The 24282-nt window shown below is 44.8% G+C and overlaps 1 protein-coding gene across 1 annotated transcript in view; it reads right to left on the minus strand.

Annotated features, from left to right (window-relative positions):
- Positions 1-24282, minus strand: part of LGR6 (leucine rich repeat containing G protein-coupled receptor 6) — a 162776-nt gene that overhangs the window by 91631 nt on the left and 46863 nt on the right. The window contains exon 2 of the mRNA XM_085307702.1: positions 15188-15259. Coding sequence (XP_085163828.1) covers positions 15188-15259 — 72 coding nt within the window. The remainder of the gene's footprint in view (positions 1-15187; positions 15260-24282) is intronic.

Consider the following 24282-nt stretch of genomic DNA (forward strand, 5'->3'; position numbering starts at 1 on the left):
TTGTGGCTGAAGTCATTCCCTAGATACCTGGAAAGGACCCCACTTCACAGATACTACAGCACAGACTTCCTGTGGCTGCCTGTATAAGAGACCTTTGCCTAGTGGCACTGACTAACATTCAGGCCCTGCTTCACAGCCAAACATCTGCAGTGAGGGTGTAACACGAGGAGAGTTACTTTCTGCTCAGGCATAAGTGGGTCCTGGGAGAGATATGTCTAAATCATGGCTTTTGCCCCTTAACTGTCCCAGATATCTGGATGTGTCCTGTTTCTGCATCCTGCAGGTTCTGCTTTGCCTTACAGATCAATTTGTCAAAGTCTTATTCCACCTCATTTGCTTTCACTTCATCATTCTTGGCCCTACTTTGACCTGGGTGGTCACGGAAAAGACTTAGCTCCTTTCCACCCATGAGAGTTTGATATTGCTTTTGCAAGGGGAGACTGGGGAAGGGGCAGGAGATAGGGAATACCATGCAGATGCTACAAGAGGGCCAGCTCATCTGAGTATGGTTTGCAAAACCAGGTCAGAGAACAGTGGTCAGAGAAAACAATAGGAGGGAAGACAAAAATAGGGACAGTGTGGGAGGAGATGAATGTGAAGGGATGGGGGAGAGAAAGACAAAATGAAGAACAGCATCCCGGAGGAGACTGAGACCACCAGGGTCACAGCACAAAGAGCAAGAGACAACATTCAAAATGATGGAAAAAATTCTCAAAGAAAAATTGGCATTCACTGTTGTATAGGATCATCTGAGCAGTGTGCCCAAATTTTAGCAAGACCTAGAACAGACTGAGACATTAACATGGATTTGGGTTTTTCAGTGACATTGAAAACTGTTTGCAGTTTTCACTGTTACCATCACTTTCACAGATAGGGACCGTAGTCCTAAAATTATAGTGGGAGGCTGTGGGGGAGCCAGGAATAAAATCCAGGATTTTTGATCCTAGGCTTAATGTAGGAATTGGAGATCTTCCCCTCCTCCTGCTTTCCCACAAGGACAAACCTGAACCCCATCCTCACGCCCAGCATCCAAAAATCATGAAGACAAATTTAAAAATCATGAGGTTAAAACCTCAAATCACTGCTGCATTTGTGCTTTACTTTATGATCCCCAAGTGGTCAAAGAGAGATCAAGGTTGGACTTTTCTATAGCCACAGAGTAAGAAACTGTTTTTGTCCACACAACTTGGAGTGAAATACTGCATCTCCAAAAGACAATAATAAACATGCTTGTGCTCAGGTTCATCTCGAAACTCTGAGAAACTTCAAACCAGGACGAAGAGATTGGGCACATATGCTTGCAAACATGGCATATTCATTTAGTATTGGCAAGAAAAGCGTTTCCTTTTTCAAAATTTTGTCTGCGAAGGAGACAGGTGTTCAACATGAGCAGTGTAATCCAGGCTGGAAGCAGAATACATTGCACTGAGGGGACTAAAAAGGTCATGAAGAGGGTTTGAGCTGTTTTGGGGAGCCACAGTCACTGGTGGCTGTGCAAGCTTGTGTGGATGCCCAAGTTCTCTCCCTCCCTGTCTCTCTCCTCAGGAATCTAGAGAAAATTGCTCCCATAATTAGGCCTCTGACAGCACAAAGAGCACAGGGTCGTCTCTTTAATGTGTTAGAGCAGGTTGTAACCTGTGTCTTTGCAGTATGCAAGCTGCCTGGCAGGCTGGGCTATTTGTCACTTGGGGGCTGTGATTTGGAGTAATTGCTTCTTTGATTGCTGATTTCCACATGGGAAGGAGTGTTGTCCAGGAGACCAGAGTGCTCGCCTGGAGGGGAGGTGTTTCAGCATGGCATCCTCAGTGGGCTCCCAACACCCCACCAGGTCTTAATGACTCCTCTATGGGGGGCTGTCTGTTCTCACCTTCCTGGAGCTCCTGTCTGCCCCTGTGCCTCAGCCAGCAGGATTCCACACATGTTCCCAGCTGTATGTGCCTTTTAGCTTATTTCCTGGCAGCTATTTGCCTTTATTTACATGTGCTTGGGTGTGTCTTTGGGACCCAAACCCGCTTGCCAGGTCCCCAGATAGAGCTGGGACCTCTATGATTAGCAGCAGAAGCACTAACAACTTGGATCAAGGCCAGGCTTGCACTCTTGGCCCCAAGCAGGGTGGCCAATGCTTGCTGGTAGGACACATTCTACGCCAGCTTGTGGCTTCTCAGCACCATGGACAAAACAGAATGTGAGGGAAAAACTAATCTGCAGAGGAAGGTTCATGGTCTCCCTGGATATCATCTCTGGGTGATTTGAGAAGCACAAAAAATTCTCCAGTCCTGGAAAAGGCAGCAATGGCCCTCTGTTGCTCCTGCCTCTATCCTTGTCCCTGTCACACTGAGACTATGCTGTGCCGCTAACTTATCTCTATCCTCCAGCTCATCTCTCTGGTATCCTTACCTCCTCTTCACTGCCAGGGCAGCTCAGCTTCTCTCCCCCAGGTGTAGAGCTAAGTGTTGAGCTGAGGAGTGGGCACAAGGGGATGCACTAACCACATCCACTTCACTCAATCTGTCTTCCAAGGCAACTGCCAGAATTGCTGAAATCCAGGGTGGGCTGTGCTAACTTGCACGTTTGTAGAGATGGGAGAATGGGAGATGTCTCTGTTCATGCACATAGGCAGTGGCTTCACTTTCCTACTGGGGTATATGACAGAGGTGTGCACACAGCTCTGGGAGTGTGGGCTTTGGAGGCTTGCCAAAGGACGACTACATGATGCTGGAAGTGGTAGCCAGGTATCCCAGGCAAGAGGACATGCCTGTCCCATGCCTTTGAGAATAGGATAGGAAAGGATAGGTCTTTTGAGGTATACTGCCAAGTAGTAGGGGTGCCTGCCAGGAAGAAATGCCTGCTTCCATGTCTTTAGCTGCTAGGTCAATTTGTACAAGGGACTCAAGACACAATGAGTTCCCTCAGTGTGTAACTCTTCCATTGTCCATTGGCACTTGACAGCCTCTCTAGGACTTGATTCTCTCCTCCGTCTTTCTCCCTTCCAGACTCTCCAGAAATCTCCCAGACTGGCAAGCAGGCACTAGTTGACTGTATCTCTAGAAGACAAATCCTAGGAAATTCTCTGAAATGGTTCCTTCTTTTCTATTTAAAAGGGAATAATGACACTTTAAATGATGTTGCTAGTGTGACTTCCTCTGAGACATCTCTTCATTCATTCCTTCCATGGGCAACACTGAAGCAATGTTTCCAAATATCTCTGTAAAAAATGACTAAGCTGTGGCATCCACTTATGCCCCTAGTGTACAAGGGAATAGGGAGCTGCTCTTTCAGCAGTGAATGTCTGGTCTGCATTGCTCCACTCCGGCTTGTTCAGGCCTAGGTCTTCAGCTCAGGTCTATCTTTAGAACAGGCAGACTTGATTCTGCTGTTTGCCCTACTGTCCTGTTCTCCAGTGGAGCTTATAACCATTATGAGATAGGAGTTGTGAGGAAAGGGGAGCTCTGGACTAAAAGTGGCTGGTGGAAGAGGAAGAAAAAGGCCAGGTGGAAGGGGAGGATGGGAGCTGGAGCTGACTGGCTTGCTTTGGAAAGCTTGCATGTTCAGTGGATTTTGAATTCTGCTTTCCCCCCCCCCCCACAGTGATTTCTGGGAACATTCCTCCATGCTTTGATCTGCATTCCCAATACACTCCAAGTTGGAACAGCCTCGTGGTTTACCAGCTCATGGTTGCTATAGTTCAGTTACCATAGGCTCCTACCCTTCCTGTATCTTAGGCCTCTTGGTCATGCTGCAACTTCCATGGCACACCCAAGGGATGTTTATTGGGCATGATTGCTCATGTCATGTGCTCAGGCAACATGATGATGCCCTTATCATTCACATTAGGAGGCAGGAACATTGCCCATTGGCAGAACAGGACAAACATGTATGTCTATATCTGGCGGAATTTTTCCTTTGCCAGATCTTTATTGTATTTGTCAGTTTACCTCTTTGATCTCTTGCTCTAGTTCATTTCTCAAACACTTTCGCTATAGAGGCCAAATCTGTGCTCAGATAAATTCTCTGCACTCCTGTCTAAACAGTGTCATCACACCTAGACTTTGCCATCTCCTGGAAACACAAAGGACCAAATTCTCCACATTATACTTGAGTTTGTTCTCATGTTTGCATGAAACAGGAATGAAGCCAATTAAGTTACACAAGTGAAAACATAGTGTATTTGAGAAAAGACTCAGGCTTGGACTCTCCCTTCCCACATAGGAATCTGCAGCTGATCCTAGTTTGGTATCGTGTGGAGGTCTCTAACATGGTCTTTACTGCCTTACTCCATCACTGAGGAGGAGACTATGCAAACCTGTTCTTAACTCTGCTCTCCATGCACCCACCAAATGCCTGTTCCAACTCGATAGATTGATGGTCTTGTTTATGGTCTTCAAGCCAGTTTTCAACCCACATGAATATTCATATGAATATTAGTTTAGACTAATTTGCCAGGTAAGATTTAATAAGACACAACTCATTAGTGAGCAACCCAATACAGGACATTAAATGTATTCTCTCTATTCCCTTATAATATAAACTGTCAAGATTTTTGTGGGACATTTGCTCCATCCAAATCTTCACTCCTGCTTTTATTTTTTACTCTACTAAGGGGCCCCACTTGGAATACCCCAGGACACAGGCAGTCATTTGGAAGGGAGTCTTGTGGAAAGTCAGGGTGAGTTATACTCATTCACAAGGACTTTTGAGATGCTGAATACTATCCTTAGCCCAAATGACAAAGAAAAGGAACAAAAATCTATAAAATTTTCACTACATTTTAAATCTGTTTTGGGCCAAATCAATAACTTTGCTTCATCATTTAATGTACACAATGGAGAATCTCACAGAAGCCCTTTTCTCACATCCTCCCTGGTACTTTGGCTATTCCTGCCTCCACACCGTGCCAGATTTCACAGAAGTGACCATTGCAAGACCTCTTCAGAAGAATTATCCTCTGACTCTCCCTGTGCTGTCACATGTACTGAACTGGTGATCAGTGTTTTCTTTTGCTGAGGAGGAAATGTAACCAGGAGGACATAATATCATAAACTGTGGCAATTCTTGTTGTCACTAACAAGTTGGAGGTGACCCACAGCAGTGTGCTCAATCATAGTGTTCTGATGCCTTCTCAGACATGAGTTAGGCAGTGTCCTGGAGGAGAACAACAGTCTCCAAATGTTCAGAGGAGCTGCAGTTCACAGAAAGATCAATACTTCTCAGCCACAGGCAGGCTATCTGGGAATAAAGTGCCATGTCAGGTGAGGCAGCTGTCAAGGGAATGGTGATGACTCTCCAAGTTTTGGCATGACAAGGTAAGGTTCTGCTGCGTTGTAGAGATGGCCAGGATTGCATGAGGTCACTGTCCTGCAAGTGTCTGTCTCTCTACCAGAGACTTCTGCAGTCTACTCTGTCACAGGAATATCAGGACACCTACCAAAGCTGCTCTCCCAGGAGTGCCCTGCTCCAGACATGTTATTCCACTGCTCCAGGAAAGGCATTTCAACCGTGGTGCCAGCACACTCAAACACTGCCCAGAAATCCCAGCACCCTTTGACACCCTGTGCTGGACAATACTCCAAAGATGAATGTTACAGATGTCCATGAGCTGAAGTGAGTGGCTCCAATACTAGGCAGGGGAATAATGATGCAATGTTGATGCTCTGTAACCTGTCATGGCTCCACTAGCCCTTGCACCCACAAGGGAAGAGGACAAGGAAGCGGGGGGAGGGTGTTCTCTATGGGAGAGGGGGAAGAGGGGGCTACTCTGGTCCCATTCCCAATGCACATGTTGGCATTTTGTTTCATTTTACTCTTACGCTGTTGCTTGGCCTCCAGTCCATGATGTCATAAGAGCTGCATGGGATAGGGAATAGTCTGCGAGGATAGGCCGTGGTGTGGATCTTGAGCCTGCTGTTACTGAACTCAACCAAATGCACAGGCAAGGCACTCCCTGTGCTGGTGAGTCCTTTCGCCCCTCAAGGCCTCATAAGACACAGGTGAAAGAGCCAGTGGCTGGGAAAGAGTCTGATCTTGCCGCTGTGCCCTGAAGCAAGAGGTGAACGGCAACGAACACCTGCCTTTGGCTGCAGTTTCTCTRCTTGGCACTAAGCTCTTGTGTTTGGATTCAAAGAACAGTAACAAAGCCCTTGCCGGTGAACACATTTCAACATGTTATTATTCCCAGGCCGGCTTTCAAGATCCTTTTTCTATTCCTTCTGTACTGATTGCTCTTGTTTCTCTTGGCTCCCAACTTTGGCTTTTCAGGCTTCATTAACTGGAATTTATTAGCAACTTTAAACAATCTTCCTGCTGCCAGAAAGAAAGAAAGAAAAAAAGAAAAAAAAAAGAAAGAAACAAGGAGGAGTCATACTAAACTCCAGGCTGCTCCCTGTCTGTGTGAGGCCCATGTCTGAACACCTCTCTGCCRGTGGAGTCAGAATAGACTTTCTTCAGTGGGAAGAGTCATTGAGTGCCTGCGCTGGGAACATGCTTGCTCCCCGCACTGCCTCTCGTCTGCTCTGAGTGCAGTTTGTTCTGTTTCCCCTTTTTGTTCTGAAGCTAGAGGCAGCGTGGTGGCAGGGAGCAGAGGAAGTCTTGGGAGCCAGAAGTGCAGACTGACAGACAACCGTCAGAAAGTCACCTTTGGAGGGCATTCCTCAGTGATGTTGCCTCTTCAAAACTGGCTGAAACTGAAGAATCTGGTCTCTTTGGAGTCCTGGAGCCAGAGTGCTAACTGCATCCATAACACCTTCTTGAGCAGCTCAGAGTAAAAATTAGTGACTAACAGGATCTAGAGGATCTAGGGCACCTGAAAGGCCTGTTCTTTTCACTGAATGGATGGGTAAATAGAGGCATTAGTGAGGAAAATTGCTTTACCAAGACCATGCAGTGAGTAAATGGTAGAGCTGTAGAAGTTCTAGTGACCTCATCTGTGCTGTAACCACAAAGCTGCCTCTGATCCCTTTGAGACATGGCCATTTGGTCTGCAGAGGGGAGCTGAGCAAATAAGGACATGGCCTTGTAGGACCACAGGCTGACTGGACACAAATGACCAGCTTAATGTACAAGCCGAGCCCTGAGCCCAGCTGATACCTGACTTTCATAAAGCTCCACGTTTATGGGGAGCCTCAAGTGGTGCTAAAATAGATGTGCATAAAAAGAAGGAATTACAAAAGGTGAGGTTAAAAAACCAGCCCTTTTCTAAGCTGCTTTGACAAAGAACTATTAGAGATAGATCTAATGAGAGGGAAGACTGGCAGCAACAGAATAGGAGAGAGAAATTATGAGTAGCTTGTGGAGGAGGAACGTGGACTTTCTGGGACTTTCAAAGAAATTGAGAGATAGATAACATCTGTATATGTTCAAGGGTCAGGGGTGACAGGGACATTTCTGAGTATTACAGCAGGAGGAAGTGCTATCTCTACCAAGCAGTAGTTTCCAGAGGACCTGAGGAGAAGATCTGAAAATCCGTGTTGAAGTTGGCAAACATTTTTGGCTGAGGAAAATGTGATTTTTTTTCAAAATGTACAAGAATTCTTTTAGGCAACTTTGAAGCAAATCTTTTCAGCTTTCACTTTGAAATATCTTTTTTTTTTCAAGTTTGACCCAATGTAAAACAACAAATGTGAAGAAGTAGCCTTAAAATGAAACAAAAGTATTTTGTTTCAGGTCAAATGAACTGTTCTGCATTGATCAAAGTCCCAGATTACCAGTTTTACCTCACCTTGAATTGAATTTTGCAATTTTTCTCTTCATTTGCTGAGTCCTCAAGCTTATTACCAATTTATCAAGGATGTATCAGGGAACATAGGAATGCACAAGATAGACTGGGGCTAGAAGGTCACCCAAATACCTAGAGTTGAGCAATTTACTGAAAGGAGGTTTCCATCTGACTGAAGATGAGTAATTGCAGCAAGGACAGGCTTTTTTAGTTCCATCTCCCAGGTCTCCTGGTAAGCGCTTCACTCTGCCAAAATCAGCTTACTCCCTTCCCTTCTCATTTATCTCTACTGTCCCCTATCCATCCCCTATCACTGCAGCCCACAATTCCAAACCAGTCTTGCCCTGGTTTGAACCACTGTATGTCCTCCATTCTCACTTCTGCTATTAGTATCTTCAAGCCTCTTGCCCAGGCCTGAGGGGGCTGCAGCAGAGCCTTTTCTTTCTTTTAGGCCCTTCTTGGCCCAGAAATGAGACAGATGATTGGCAGGACTTTTTCCTACCCAGAAGGCACTAAGACTGAGACACCTGGATGGTCCCTCATTTTTTCAGCAGGGCTTTCAGGCCTTTGCTGTCTCAGCATGCCATGGTGTGAGCAGTTCTGCCATGGTGAGAGTGAACAGAAGGCTTGACCTCATGTGTCACTCTAAAGGTAACATTTAGATACAAGAGAATATATTCAGGATAGACAAACTATGCACAGATTTTAGCTGTGAAGCCTAAAAAAAAAATCTATTGAGGATATGCAAGCAAACAGAGCTCATAAGCAGCCAGATTTTGGTCAATTCTTGTGGGACTGCCCATCCTTGCACAAAGGGTACTCCCCTCCTGAATGTGAAGGTTCTCATGTAGTTTTGGGATGAGAGTTTGGTACAGTTACAAGTGACATGACAGACCAATGTATAATATTTATCTAGATGCTGTTGTTGAGAGAATCACTTAATTCCTGATATTGCATAAAAATACTTTATTACTTCATTGATTTCATATCAGTTACTTGATTTCCATGCAGAGGAACACCATATTATTGCTGTCAAATTCAAGCATGAACTTGGGTATACATCGGCATACAATGTTGCATTTTCTATTTATTTTCCTAATTATGGTGTTTTTTCCTCGTCAAAATACCTTTTCTTTCCAAATGAGGAATTGTGGCATTTTGAACCTCTAGTAAAATGTTCTCTAATAACTTCCAATTATTTTTTCAGATTTTCCTGTTTAATTTTTTCCTCCTAGTCTGTTTAATTCGTAATTATTTTTGGCTGTGGAAAGTTGGCTCTTTTGGACTCTATGAATATTTATTCAGTGCTAGTTGAGACTGTTCTGTTTGTACATGACATGTAATCAGGACTTGATTGCTTGCAGCAAGACAGTCATTAATTGTATACAATTAGTCTCTGTGTGTGAAAAGTAGTACTACCCCTGTGAATACTTTGGGTATTCAGACTTCAACACAGATGCTGAAAAACTGGAAAGAAAAAGATTCCAAATAGATTTGAGGCCTTGAAAACTCACCTTCTGCAAGTAGCTAAAGAAAAGTAAAAAATGATAACTGCACAGTCTGTAAATGCCAAATTGTAAAGGGCATACTAGTAGCTGGAGCCCCTTATAAGCAGACTAAGGCAGAGCAAGGTCTAATGAATATAAAAGTTAAGAAATTTACCACTGAGATAATAACAGATTCTTTCAGTCCAGCCTGGACAACTGCTCAGCACAATTCATGAGCAGCATCCTTGGCCAGGGTTCCCTGGTCTKTCACAACAGGATCAGCACAGGCAGGCAGAACGCAGCTAACAGAAGCAGCAAACAGATGCAGCAGTTTGCACAGGAGGAGCACAATTAGGTGCAAGCGAACATCTTTCTCTTTTTCCAGAACTTATGAAGAGCCCACATTCACAAACATGGTTATAACTCGCTGCAAAGCATATTTGCCTGTAGCTGTTGGAATTGCTGCATCAGCTGTGTCAGCAGCTTCAGCCCAGACAGACCCTCTTACAGCAGATGCAGCCCTACAGGTCTCAGGGCCTCTCCAGAAGGCCTGGACTCACAGTCAGCCCTTCTGCAAGAGGTGTGCTGCTGTTGACAATTTGTGTCATCAAGTCAAGGGTTTGTGGGATGACATGTGAAGAACTTGAGAAAGTGAGTAAACAGGGCATTCCTGGAGACCATACTGCTTTGGGAGTCCCAATCCCCTGCAGCAGGGGAATTGCTGGAAGGTTCTGTGCAGAATGAAATAGTACAGCACAGCACTGTAGAAGAAGGCTGGAAACTAGTTGCTTCTCATGGAAGAAGAAGAAGAAAGGCCCCTACTCTTCCTGTAGACCTGGACGTACAGTTGAAGAACCAATTTAATGCCCTCCAGGATGAGAAGGACCGGGACTTGACTTGACAGCTGGAAGTAGCCTCACGATCACAGGCCCTGGTTCTCATGGGGGACTTCAACCACCCTGACATCTGCTGGAAGGACAACATAGCTAGGCACAAACAGTCCACAAGGCTCCTGCAGTGCATCAGCAATAACTTCTTGTCACAGATGGTGGAGGAGCCTACAAGGAAGGGTATCCTGCTGGACCTTGTCCTAACCAATAAAGAAGGACTGGTTGGAGATGTGAAGGTTGGGGTCAGCCTTGGCTGCAGTGACCACGAGATGGTGGAGTTCAGGATCCTGCAGGAAAGAAGCAAGGCAATAAGCAGGATTGCAACCTTGGACTTCAGGAGAGCAGACTTTGGGCTCTTCAGAGACCTTCTTGGCAGAATCTCATGGGTTAAGGCCCTAGAAGGAAGGTGGAGTCCAGGAGAGCTGGCTAATATTCAAACATGACTTCCTCCAAGCTCAAGAGTGGTGTATCCCAAGGAGAAAGAAGTCCAGCAAAGGAACTGGAGACCTACATGGACTCCATGGAGCTCCTGACAAACTCAGACAGAAGAAGCAAGTACACAGAATGTGGAAGAGGGGACAGGCTACTTGGGAGAATTATAGGAATGTTGTCAGAGTATGTAGAGATGCAGCAAGGAAGGCTAAGGCCCCTTTGGAATTGAGTCTGGCAAGAGGTGTTAAGGACAACAGGAAGGGCTTCATCAAATACATCAGCAACAAGAGGAGGAATGGGGAAAATGTGGGCCAGCTACTGAATGGGATGAGGGCCCTGGTGACAAGGGATACAGAGAAGGCAGAATTACTAAATGCCTTCTTTGTTTCAGTCTTCACTGCCAAGGGCAGCCCTCAGGAATCRTGTAGCCTGGACRTGAGGGAGAAAGTCTCAAGAAAGGAAGACTTTCCTTTGGTTGAGGAGGATAGGATTAGAGACCTTCTGGGCAGGCTTGACATTCACAAATCTATGGGCCCGGATGGGATGCACCCACGGGTACTGAGGGAGCTGGCGGATGTTGTTGCCAGACCGCTCTCCATCATCTTGGAAAGGTCCTGGAGAACTGGAGAGGTGCCTGAGGACTGTGAGAAAGCCAGTGTCACTCCAGTCTTCCAAAAAGGCAAAAAGGAGGAACCAGGCCAGTCAGCCTCACCTCCATCCCTGGAAAGGTGATGGAACAGCTCATTCTGTATGTCATCTCCAAGCTTATGGAGGAAAAGAAGATGATCAGGAGTAGTCAGCACGGCTTCACCAAGGGGAAGTCCTGCTTAACCAGTCTGATAGCCTTCTATGATGGAATGACTAGCTGGTAGATGAGGGCAGAGCAGTGGACATTGTGTACCTTGACTTCAGGAAGGCTTTTGACACTGTCTCTGGTAACATCCCCCTAGATGAGCTCAGGAAGTGTGGGTTAGACGAGTGGACAGTGAGGTGGATTGAGAACTGGCTGAAAGGTAGAGCTCAGAGAGTCATCATCAGTGATGTGGAGTCTAGTTGGAGGCCTGTGTCTAGTGGAATTCCCCAGGGCTCAGTGCCCAGAAGTGTTCAACTTCTTCATCAATGGCCTGGACGAAGGGACAGAGTGCGTCCTCAGCAAGTTTGCTGATGAAACTAAGTTGGGAGGAGTGGCTGGTACACCAGAGGGCTGTGCTGCCCTTCAGAGAGACCTGGACAGGCTGGAGAGTTGGGCAGAGAAAAACCTCCTGAGGTTCAACAAGGGCAAGTGCAGAGTCCTGCGCCTAGGGAGAAATAACCTTAGGCACCAGTACAAGCTGGGGGCTGAACTTCTGGAGAGCAGCTCTGCAGAGAAGGACCTGGGAGTGCTGGTGGGTGGATGACAAACTGACCATGAGCCAGCAATGTGCCCTTGTGGCCAGGAAGGCCAATGGTCTCCTCAGGTGCATTAGGAAGAGTGTGGCCAGCAGGTCGAGGGAGATGATCCTGCCCCTCTCCTCAGCCCTGCTGAGGCCACATCTCAAGTACTGCATCCAGTTCTGGGCTTCCCAGTACAAGAGAGACATGGAGCTACTGGAGAGAGTCCAGCGCAGGGCTACAAAGAAGATCAGAGGGCTGGAGCGTCTGCCCTATGAGGAACGGTTGCGAGAGCTGGGCCTGTTCAGCCTGCAGAAGAGAAGACTGAGGGGGGATCTTATCAGTATCTAAAAGAACCTGAAGGGAGGGTGTCAAGGGGATGGGGACAAACTCTTTTCAGTTGTCCCATGTGACAGGGCAAGAGGCAACAGGCAAAAACTGAACCACAGAAAGTTCCACCTGAATGTGAGGAGGAATWTCTTCCCTGTRAGAGTGACAGAGCACTGGAACAGGTTGCCCAGAGAGGTTGTGGAGTTTCCTTCTCTGGAGATATTCAAAGCCCGCCTGGATGCAACCCTGTCTAAGATGCTGTAAGTGACCCTGCTTGAGCAGGGGCGTTGGACTAGATGATCTCCAGAGGTCCCTTCCAACCTCACCGATTCTATGATTCTAACACGGATGCTGTTTGATACCCTGTTACACAGATAGTGAGTGAGTCACAAGCCCTGTGTGCCTCATTCCTGCCATTTGCCCTACCGAGATACTTCACAGCCTAAGAGTAAGTTTCAGCAGTGTAAAACACCCAGTCAGAGACCAGCAAATGTGATTCCTGCTAGCATGGTGTGACTCCAGGATGTGTGGTAGACTGGGTGGTTACCTTGGGCAGACAGTACGGAAGAGCCATATGTTAAGGTCATTGCTGCAGAAATTTCTTCTCAGATGGGTTATTTTTTCCAGCATTAGTGCAGCCCATACAGTAATAATCCTAGTGCATATACTCAGGTTGTTTGACCAGTAAATTGCAGCATCTTCAATGAAACTGTAAAAAGATCTGGTTTGCTGAGAGGGACCACAGCACTGCTTACAGACTCRCTCTTGCTGGGGACCAGACCATTCACTGCAACCGAAGCCATTTGACTATCTGAAAGGATACTCTATCCTGGCCTTGTTCAAAGACCAATAACTTTCACAGGGCTCCCAGGCATCCAAGCATGTCTTAGTCCCTCGGATTATGTGTTTGTTCATGAGACATTAGGACCAGAGGAAAATGCTGAGTGAYTGCCTGGAAGAGACTCTTAGCAACTCATGTAAGGCCAGAGTTTCAGATGTTAAAGTCCTGGGTTTATCTGAAATATCAAACTATAAATGTGCAAATGCTGAATGCACAAGAACATCCTTACTAAGCATAGCCCTCACATGTGACTCTCTTTACTCTCTTTTCAGTTTTCCCATGTGACAGGACTGGAGGCAATGGGCAGAAATTGAACCACAAGAAGTTGAGCCTGAATGTGAGGAGGAATTTCTTCCCTGTGAGAGTGACAGAGCACTGGAACAGGTTGCCCAAAGAGGCTGTGGAGTCTCCTCTGGAGATATTCAAAGGCTGCCTGGATGCAACCCTGTCTAACATGCTGTAGGTGACCCTGCTTGAGTAGGGAGAGTGGACTAGATGATCTCCAGAGGTCCCTTCCAACCTTACTGATTCTGTGATTCTGTAGTCCTCGATGTCCCAGGCCTCACAGGCAGACCTTTTATCTATGCACCTTTCCTTGTACCCTGTTCTTTTCCATTTTCTAGGTGGTGAGCTGGGGAAGATTATCAACTCCTGAGGTTGCCAGCTGCAATCTATTTCAAACTAATAACCTGAAGTCTGATTTGATAATTATGACCTGTTATAGAAACAATGAAAACTGGTATCTGGTCTGGTTTCTTTAGGCAATACTGAGTATTCAGAGAAACAACTTTGTCTCTGTGTACGTGTATCCACATATCTAAGTACATACATGTGCAAACTATCTTAAATGCACACACAAGAATTTCTGCTCGTGACCATACTGTCTGAGTACTACACACTGAAGCTCCTAGCACTAAGGTGTTAGGCAGAAGAGGAGCAGATTAGCACCATAAAAAGCACATATCACCGACATTACACAATATTATGGGATGCTTCTGATTGGGGGTCACTCAGCTGCCTTCATAAACATCAACAGAGGTAGCTGAACACCCGGGATAGTGCTGTTTATTGACTCTCTGCAAGATGTAAATGTTTCTATTCTAGCTAGTGAAAATTCCTTTTCTGTAGGAAATTCTGATATTTTGGAAACTAGTGTTGCTAAAATGTCAGTGCCTTTTGTGAAAGTGTTTGCAAGGAGTGGTTCAGCAAAGTCAAACCATTTCATTTAGACTCGGATTAAACTGTTGTAATTATTATAGATACACTAAGCTTACAATATATACATCAAATGCAGAATTAACACTAGCATTTCATTCTATGTAATAACAATGTTTTGAAGAAACTGCGTTTTCTAGCAGAAACTGTTGTGTTGAAAGGAACAACAGCATGAGAACAACACCTGGAGCTATTTCTCATGGTCAAGTGGCATAAGATGATATAGGTGCAATTTACCCACACAGAAATAGCCAACTTAAATCTTCTGCCCTCCAGGTTCCTATTTTTGGGGCTCCCAAAGGATTCCAGTGGTTTCTGATGGTGGCAGTTAGTCTTGTACTTTCAGAAGGAGGCCACTCCTTCACTGACACACAGCCACATGCCGATTCCCTGGGATTGCTGCTGTGTCTGAGTGTGCTTGCTCAGACTGCTGTACACACACTGGGTGCATGCTGAGACACCCTAGCCTCTGGAGCAAATGCTGCTTTTAGGGGACTTCCATTGCCCAGGCTCACTGCAGTACCAAATGTAAAGTGACCAGGAACTGACATGTCTCTATAATGCAGAGGGGTGTGAGGGGACCCTGTGTGCAGAAGGGTGAATGAAACTACCTGTTTGTCTCGTTCTGTTCTGGGGTAAGATGTGAACTTTTGGTCCCCTTTGGCATAATGGATTGGCCCCTCTTTTCTTTCGGCATCTGGCCCATGCATCTAAAGGTATTATCCTTTGTCAATCATCTCCCACAACTCTAGCAACAATTAAACCCTCTTCCAGCTATGCAGCCACCTTCCATTCCAGCCTTTAACTTCAATGACAGACAACACTAGGGGTTGTTACCACAGCCACAGGCACCTCTCCAGCTTGCCCCCACCTGACCATGCTCTGCTCTGTGTAATTGCTCCATACTTACAGCTCCTCCAGGAAGCGCAGGTGGCGGAGAGTCCTAGGCTGCAGCTGGCTAATGTTGTTCATGCTCAGATCTCTAAGAAAGAAGAAAGACAAAAATTTCTGATCAGTTACTTTGAGTTATTTGCATAGACTAAATGCCTCTGCCGGGAGTGGAGGGCCTTCCTCTGTATGTCACTTTGCTGCTAAGGAAGAAAACATTTCAGAGAGAAAAGTCCTTTCAAGCTTCATCATCAGTATCTTATTATAGGCCAGGCTCTGCCTGCAACATCAGCCTGCAAAGTGGATGGAAGCAAGTAACCACAGTGAAGTAACCACTTCCTCAGGGAGATCTACTTGAACTTCTGCAGGCTAGAAAGCAAATTATGACAATTCCTAACAGCACAATGAATATTAGCATTTCACATATTCCTGGGACTAGACAGGAAGCCCAACAATACTAGAACACTGTACTATGTCTTTGGGTCCCAAAGCATCTTTCTGTCACCACTAGGCATGTCAGCTCTTACAGACAGCTTTTCCAGGGAATTGATACACAACTGCTTTTGAGGAGATAGCAAGCTGTGGAAGAGGGGTGCATCCTATAGAACAGGCCTAYTCTAAACTGGAAAAACTAGAGGACAACACCAAGAATTAGGGCCTTAAGCCTGCTCTGTGGGTAACAAGGTTTAAGTTTAGGGTGCAGAGGGAATCTATCTGATTATACTAGTCTTAGTCTTTGTGGTCTCCAGCTAAAGGCTCACTTTCTATCTGCTTAGAGTCTGACAAACTCTCAGTGATGCAGATTGTGCAGGGACCAAAGGGCCCAAGACATCTACTGAGTCTCAAACCCTTAGCCCATACAAAGTCATTGCATGTTGTCCACAGCAGGAGCTAGAATTCTGGGGCTGTCAGGTCTCAGGATATAAAGGTAGAAGAGTCTGCAGCAAATGGTGCATTAGACTGGCTAATAGTTGGAAAAAAGAAGGATACTTTTTGGTTCAGAGGCTCTTCAGGAGGTCTGGTACTTAATAGCTGCAACCCTGCCCTTATGGGCAGCTACTTATAAAGCTAACAGCACCAGTTATTACAGAAATGTAGAGCAAGTTGTGTCCAAATGACTGCATGTGATTATCAATTTTAAAACTATGGAACAATGAGACTGAACCACAAGCTGATGTATTTAAAAACAATGGGAATGAATGGGCCATTTTCCCTACCAAGCCAAGCAGTAAAGACATCCTACTCAAATGCCATCTTAGGCTCTGGCTGGAACTGTGTGAAGCAGCAGGGACTGTTTTTGATCATTGTATATATGCAGTATAGCATTTGTCTCATTCAAACTGTAGACTAGGTGGGAAAGATGGTCAACCTCCTCTCTTGTAATGTAAGAATAAGGAGGCATAATATAAAAATAGATTAATTTTACTTCTTCTTCCAGTAAATCTCATGAGCCTAAGGGAAGACATGACACACCAGTGTCAATGGAATCTGTCTTGGAGTTGTAACCACCTGGGGATGGACAAATGCCTGGAGGAAGGGAGTTTACACCAAGGGCAAGAATTGAGACTAAGTTAGAAGCATGAAGGACGGTAAGAGGAAGCTCTCCGACCTGGCTCCTGTCTTCACAACACACTGACATTTCAACTGAGACTCTGAAGACTTAACATACTGCAGCATTGTTAGTGCTTCAAAGGTTGTGTATCAAATGTCACGGAACATCATGGGCTGGCTTTGGGCCCTGAGTCAGAAATCACTTCAATGGAAAATAGATTTATTGAAAAAGTACTCTAATTGCTTTGTGTTCTTTAGCTAGAAAATGCCAGAGTTTTGCTAGTAATGAAACTTAAAACGTTTTTCTTTTGGGGGGGGGAGGAGGGGAGGGAGAAGGGGAGGGATTTTCATCATTTTGCCAGTTTTCCACAAAAACTTAAACATTTTGACTAGAACCCTTTGGCACTGGCGGAGACTAGATACACCTAGGGAAAATATAAAACCTGCCACCGCATTTCATTTGGAGGCATGTCCTGTGACAAAACTGGACAGTTTCATGAGTTCTATTTTAAGAGACTCCTGTCAAAGTTTATTTTTCTTTTAAAAATTCCCATCTCCAAAAATGTGGTGGAAAAATCCCAAAGTGGTCTGTGAGAATTTGTAATTCTGTTGTCAGAATGAATATAAAGTAAGATTATTGTCTGTACTGTTTGGTATCCAATACTGTACTTTACATTTGGGTAATATTATGATATAAGAGTTAAAGTATTATTTTGTGCAGCTTCTATTTTTATTTTTATTTTTAAATCCCCAAGGGCAGTTGCTACTTAGCACCCATTAAAACATCTTTCTTTTTCTACATCAGTGTCTCCTGTTTACATTGTAATGAATCAGTCTGATGTTACAACATGTTGTGAAACTATGTAAAAATAACAAAAAATAATGTAAAATGAAAGACTGTGAAATAAAATATAGACCTAAAACAAGAAAATGTGCTCAAAATTGAGATTTATTGCTTAGGTTGCCTTCTGCCGATAATTTAGGGAATACAGTGCTCGCCACAGAAGCCACTTTTCAAATCTCAGATCATTGTGATTTAGGTGTCCAGACCTTCCTAGGTGCAATGGGGACAATAGTTTGTCCACAGCTTGGGCTGATGAGGAGAGGTCATGAGGAGAGTGCTATGAGGGACATAGTACTTAACACCAGTCATACCCATGGCAAAGAAGTGCGCAGTGTGCAGCGCAGGGAGGACAAAAGATGTTTCAATCCCTTCTTTCCTTCCTAGTAAATCTATGTCTCCAGAAAAAGCGATTCCCATTAATCAGTACCTACACCGCCTAATGAGAAACAAAATGCACTGGCTTCTTGAGAAATATTCCTAAAAATAAAGAGAGAAACACTGTCATCCCATCACTCTGTCAACCTCAGTTTCACTTAGTGATTTTTTTCTTTCAATGATCTGCTCCCTTCCCTCATCCTTTTGCATTAATTCTCCTGTGTGATATCAGAGTAAAATAATTTCCATGGGAGGCCCCACACCAGCACCTCTACAGTAGTGGGCATCACAACTGGCTAGTGTCCCTGAACTGTCCATAGCATGAGGGTAGCATGGAGGGGATGGAACAAGGACAGATGGTATGAAGGAAGACAGTGCCTCTGAGGCTGGAAGTGAACCTCCTGAGCATTGTTCTGGACTCAATGATTTTCCTAGTCACTAAAGTATGAGATGTTTCTCCACAGGCTGTCCATGCTTATGTGAAAGCTGAGGCATATAATTCCTGCCTGAAGTGGTGTGGGAGTAAATGTTTGACTTATTACTTATGCAAACATATTGTTGACTTATTGTTGTATTTTCCCAAGCTCGTGCTTTTCCTCTTAGTAGAGTTTCTTACATTATGCACATGCCCAGTACATGCAACAGTGGTAATACTTCCTGTCAAGGTAATCAGGGAAGCTCTTTATCTCTTTGAACATTTATGTCTGGTCACTTGAGCTAGCCTCATTTAGTTCATTCTAAAATGAACCCACGGTATTTGAACCTGGCTTTTCCTCCTCCCCCCCTCTAGAAACATCTGGCAGAAGGATTATGGATTCATGGACATGGATTCATGGACTTCATGGACTACATGCCCTTTCTCAGCTCTGTCAGTTACTCTGGCTTTTCAAAATAGCTCTCTCTTTTGAGTGACTAGCATCTACTGGAGTCAAATGAGTGCTGGGTAACTCATATCTAAACATGGCTATTATCATTGGCACTGCAGAAGCAATCACACAGATGGGGACCACACTGAAGCAAGTATTATACAAAGCCACAGAATACACAATTCAGATCCCACAGTTCCTTAAACCTAAAAGGAGTCAGAAAGGCAGGAGAGGAAACAGACAGGGTGGCAAAGCTTTATGCTGGCTTGCGACCTAAGTTCAGCAAAAGAAGTGTACAATATCTTGCCTTTGATTTCCATGCCATACTCATGAGACCACACTGCATTGGCACTTACAACACTGGGACAAGCCATCCCTACCCTACTCTATCCCAAAGCTCTCTGTTTCTCTTTCCCCTACTACTGATCTGACTGTCCTAGCAAGCTGTCAAATAATGGCTGGAAATCTTTCATTGTCAAATTATTTTGTGTGGCTGTGGTCTGAAATGCTGACAGTAGAGGGACACAAATTCCCCAGACTGAAACTGTGTTCTCATCTGACCCATAATTACCCATAAAACAATGCTTTTAAGGCCTGTAACATTAGGTGTTCACATTACTTATGTTTTGCAATGACACTGCACCAAAGCCATCATGGCTATAATCAGTGTGATTTAATTATACCCTGAATTCCCTAAATAATTCTAAACATTTATTGTAAGTATTTCTAACTAGTACCTGCAACAAAACTGAGACACAGTTCATGGAAACTGAGCCGATGTGTTTCGGCCTCAGACCTTAAAAATCCACTGACCCTCGAGGGATTCCTTAAATTATTTGCTTTGATGTCACCTTCTTTCATGAACAACCTTTGATTATCAGCTGATTAGCTTGTCTTCCTTACCAAAAAATAATATGACACAGACCATGCTTTGGGTGCTCCAGTAAGATCGTCTCTCACGTCTCTACCAATGCTAAAGGATAGGTGCCACAATATTTTAAGTCAGACGTGATATAAGCCTCAAAGATCTAAAGAATTTTTCTTTACTATAATTTCTCAGGCAGGTGGGATGACAACTGTTATGGCGGTACTCTGAAATATGAAGCAGTGGATGTCCCTGCTGGGAGCAGAACAGTTGCAGCAGCTCTGTCCAGCTCTGGTGAAGGCACCTATGATCCTTGAAGAAGGGCATGTTCTTAGGACAAAAGGTAGGTTTTAAAGTTACAATATATGGGCCTACCTGAAGGGCGTCTTGTGAGCCTTGTCTAAGATAGGCGCAAGTGACGATACCCTCCAGGATGTACCTCTAGGAGCAGTGGGGCTTGATGTGTCTCACTCAGATTCCAGGGGTCTAAAAACTAGCTGCTGAAGTCGGAAGTCCCAGCATTCCTGATAAAGTACTTCCCAGGCCGCATGCAAAGTGTTTCCTCTAAGATGCACCCTAGTATGAATTACCACAAACAGAGGTCAGCAGACCCGAAGTAAAACAGGATAAAGCCATGTTGCAGCAACACAAGGAGATTGAAGCTGCTCAGTCAGGAATGTTTAAGGTGAAATCTGAAGCGATATGGTTTCAGCTGAGGACAGGCACATATCCTGAAAGTCAAATGTGCATCTGGTTCAAGATTTGCAAAGTGCATATGAGAAGATAAATTCTAGTCTCCTGGAGGTCTGGTTCAAGATTTGCAAAGTGCATATGAGAAGATAAATTCTAGTCTCCTGGAGGCCATCATAGGACTGGGATATTTGTATCTGGGAACAGAGAGCAGCTCCTTGTTCAATGAGTATGTTCCCAAGCCACTTCTTTGTACTCCAACAGGGTAGAAAGTCTGGTCATTAGCTCCAGTCTCCTGAAGCGCTCTTCATGGGACTCCCTCTTACTTGGCTGTACCAGCAGCCTGTGTTGTCCTGCTGTGAAAGAAGGGGAAAGTAACTGCCTTCAAGCATACCTTTGCTTATAATGTTTCTGGGAGCTGAGGATGCAGTTGAGGAGCAGACCTTCAGGGACTCAGCAGGGGGTACACTGGATTCTCCACTGTTCCCTGCTGGTGATATCCCATACAAGTGGTGATAGCTGGATCCTCAGTGTTTAGGAAAATGGACCTTGTACTCGTTCTCTGGAAGGAGACAAGGTTGTCCCAAAGGACATAACCTGACTGCTATCTTCAGGTTTTGAGTCTATAGGAAACTAATAAGCATCCCAAATGACAACTGTCTTCTCAAGCCTCACATTGAACCACTATACCAATAGCTCTGCATTTTCTAAGAAGACCAGGGTATTTATGTGGTCTGATTCCAGCACAGGCTCGATAACTCTGGCCTCTTTCAGTGCTCGTGCTGAACATATGGATTCCTGGATCATGAGAAAGAGCTTCCTCACGCTCAAGCAGTTGAGTTTGTAAGATGACTGTGGGGAGAAGATAATGACTTGGTATGGTCTTGATTAATTAATTGCACAACTATAGCACTAAGACCTCCTGGTTCCGATCCAGCAGTCTTTTTCCTATAGGAGATGCACAAAACTAGAGCAAAATTCTCATCCACAAGAATGAGAATGGTACAACAGTGGACCCATTCTTCCAAGGCATGGAGAACTCTTGTCTTGCTGAAATCACTAGACATGAGCAGTGTCTCTGTCTGTCTTCTGGCCACTCTCATCCTTATTAGCATTYAGCAAAAAATGTACTATTACACCAGCTTAAAAAATAAAGCCCAAAGGTAATAAATGATGGTTTTAGAAGTTCTTCAGATTATGCTAGAGTGATTCATAAAGGTTATCTCTTTTTATCTTGAAATCTCTGAGGTCACCACCAAATGCATGAATTGCTTGGAGTACAGTTGGGACTGCAGGTAGAATGGTTCTTAGAAGCATAGAGCTACCTGAAATTTTTCCTAAAAGCCTATAGGTTGAAAATTACACTAAGACTAGACTCCATAAAGAAAAGGAGAAAGGGAAGATAAAAAGATCAAAGCAATAAGAGCTCATTTGCATTACACCATATCTAGAGGCACTGGCCCTGCTTCAATCCCATATTGCTGCAATAGGTAACAGTAGAACTTTTTTCTACTCCCACTACTCCATATTTGAAAACAGATTAGTCACCTTAGACCATCCTCTGTGTGTAGATCCTGTCTGAGATCTCCACAAAGCTTCAGCAACAAAGACTCCATCAAGGCTGGTTTGCCTGGGTGAGATTAAGCCCAGCCCAACACCAGCAGGTCTTCAGACATACGCTCTGTGCCATGACCTATGGCAAACATAGATGTCATACAGCACTGACTCCTCCACTTCCAGTTCCTCCTGTAGCTGTCCTGACTCTGCACTGTATTATGTGCCCTCCATGAATGAAAGCAGAAAGRGACTGGGCAGAGGAGGTAGTGCAGTTCTGCCCTTTGGAACAGTTAACATGAGAACATCAGGGAATAATGTTTAGGAATCATCTGCCACATCAGAGCTGTTGGTGAATATCATCTCATCCCAGGGTCTGCTATGGGAAAGTCTGTCCACAGAAAGCAGAGGAGAAAGCAAGAAGATGTGTGGGGCACACACTAAAGGAAAAGGCAGAATGGTAAGTCACTTGGAATAATAGACTGCAGCCACATGGGAGCAGACATGGCTAAAAGTCAGAAAGCAGCTGCATCCAGAATATGCTGTGCTGTGGGACAGAGATGAAATTCAGATCAGAATGTGAGTGCATTTTTTCCAAAAAGTCAAAACTTGAATCTTGCTAATCATATTCATGAAGTCTTTTCTCTGGGGCTCCCTGTTGCTGGACAGCAACTGTCCTGGTTTACAGAGGAAAGTCTGTATGATAATAAAAGGGGAAAACATTTGTACTGTGATAATGTAGAGAGAAGCCTGCTCATCTTGCTAGATACAGCTTTTTAAGCGTGCTAGGGTTTGATATCCTCCAGCTTGCAAGACCACTGGAGTATGAGCACTCTAATGCTTCTAGTGCCCCTTTGGATAAAGCTGCTTTCACTGGAATTGGAGAGCATATCTCATACACTAAGCCAAGAGGGCTGAGAGATATCTTTGGAGGGCATAAAAGAACTCAAAGCCTCCTTCTAGCATCTCTGCTTTCACTTCACAGATGGAGTAGTCAATACAGTAGGCTACTTTAGGTAGTTTGCTGAGCATAAATCTACCATTGACTATTAAAAGTGATTGTCTAATGCCATATCTGGCTCAAGGGTGCCTAAACCAGTGATTCTTAGGAGCTGGGGGATGGAGACTGCCATTGCCATTGCCATTCCCAGGCTGAAGGCAATGATTTCCTTATTCTTTTCCCTGAAGTCCTAAGCAAAAACATGAGTTCTGCACAGACTCTTACAGTCCTTGCTGAAGACCGAAGTACTCTTGTTTCATTGCTCTGTGTACCCAGTACTGAGGTTCACTGTTTTTTTGGTTTGACTCAGAATGTCAGCAGGAGGATTGTGCCAAGCGTGGCAGATTAAGGCAATTTTCAGCCCATGCACCTGGGGCCCAGACAGGTATCTGTGCTTATTTCAGAACACTTGCTGAATGTCCTGGTTGCCCTCCTGTGAGCTGGATAGAGTGCAGCTATTATAGTTTATGTGCACAGCTCGCAGTCATGCTTCCAAATGCATATCAGGGGCACATGTACCTGCTGCCATCCACACCCTCCTTTCCATTGCACAGAGTTTGCACAAAGTGCATTTGTCCCCACATATCCTAGCAAGACACCAGCTGGAAATCTAAGGAGAGAGGGTTTAAGTTAGAAGAAAAAGCTCTTTGAATACTAAATTCCACACTACTTGAAAGGTGAAAGCCCTGGTGGACTCCTTCTAACATGCCCATACTTAATGGGCACATCAGAGTCCCCCTGCACATCTGGCCTAGAGCAATCATCTCTGTTCTGTCTCTCTTCATTGCATACATCCTGCCATCACTGACAACTTCTGACCCCTTCCTCAGCTGTTTTGGCGAGTCCCAGACAGCTGGTGCTCACTGTCTCGAGCCCCTCTCCAGCCCCACTCTATTCATTTTCAGATCTGTTGAAATGAGATGGCAGAGCCCCAGGCTGGTGGGGCCTATAATAGACCAGGCCTATAATAGACCAGAAGTATATGAAAACTTTCTGGTTTCTTCCACATTGAGGGGTTCTGGCAGCATGCAGCTATTCCTATTAGCTCTCTGGCTGGCAAGAAATATAAGAAAGCTTTGTGGATCACATGAAATGTATAACTTCAACGTGTGACAAAGCTGCTCTGCAGAAACAACCTGTTGCTGAGCTGGGGAAGAATCAGGGCAACGCGCTATTCAGAGTGCTGGTCCAGGCTGCCTCTCTCTTTACAAGCTGTATGTTCAGGGAGTTACATCAGTTCGCACAGGGCACAGAATCTGATCCCAGAGTCCTAGGATTGACAATTAAAGAAGTACACAAGAACTAGAGGGCTCTCAAAGATCAGAGAGGTACTACTGAACCTCTACAGAGCTAGTGTCCATCATGAACCAGA

The sequence above is a fragment of the Rhea americana genome, unplaced genomic scaffold (genome assembly GCF_003343005.1).
Source record: "Rhea americana isolate MKP2758 unplaced genomic scaffold, rheAme1 scaffold_261, whole genome shotgun sequence".
Classification (NCBI taxonomy): Eukaryota; Metazoa; Chordata; class Aves; order Rheiformes; family Rheidae; genus Rhea; species Rhea americana.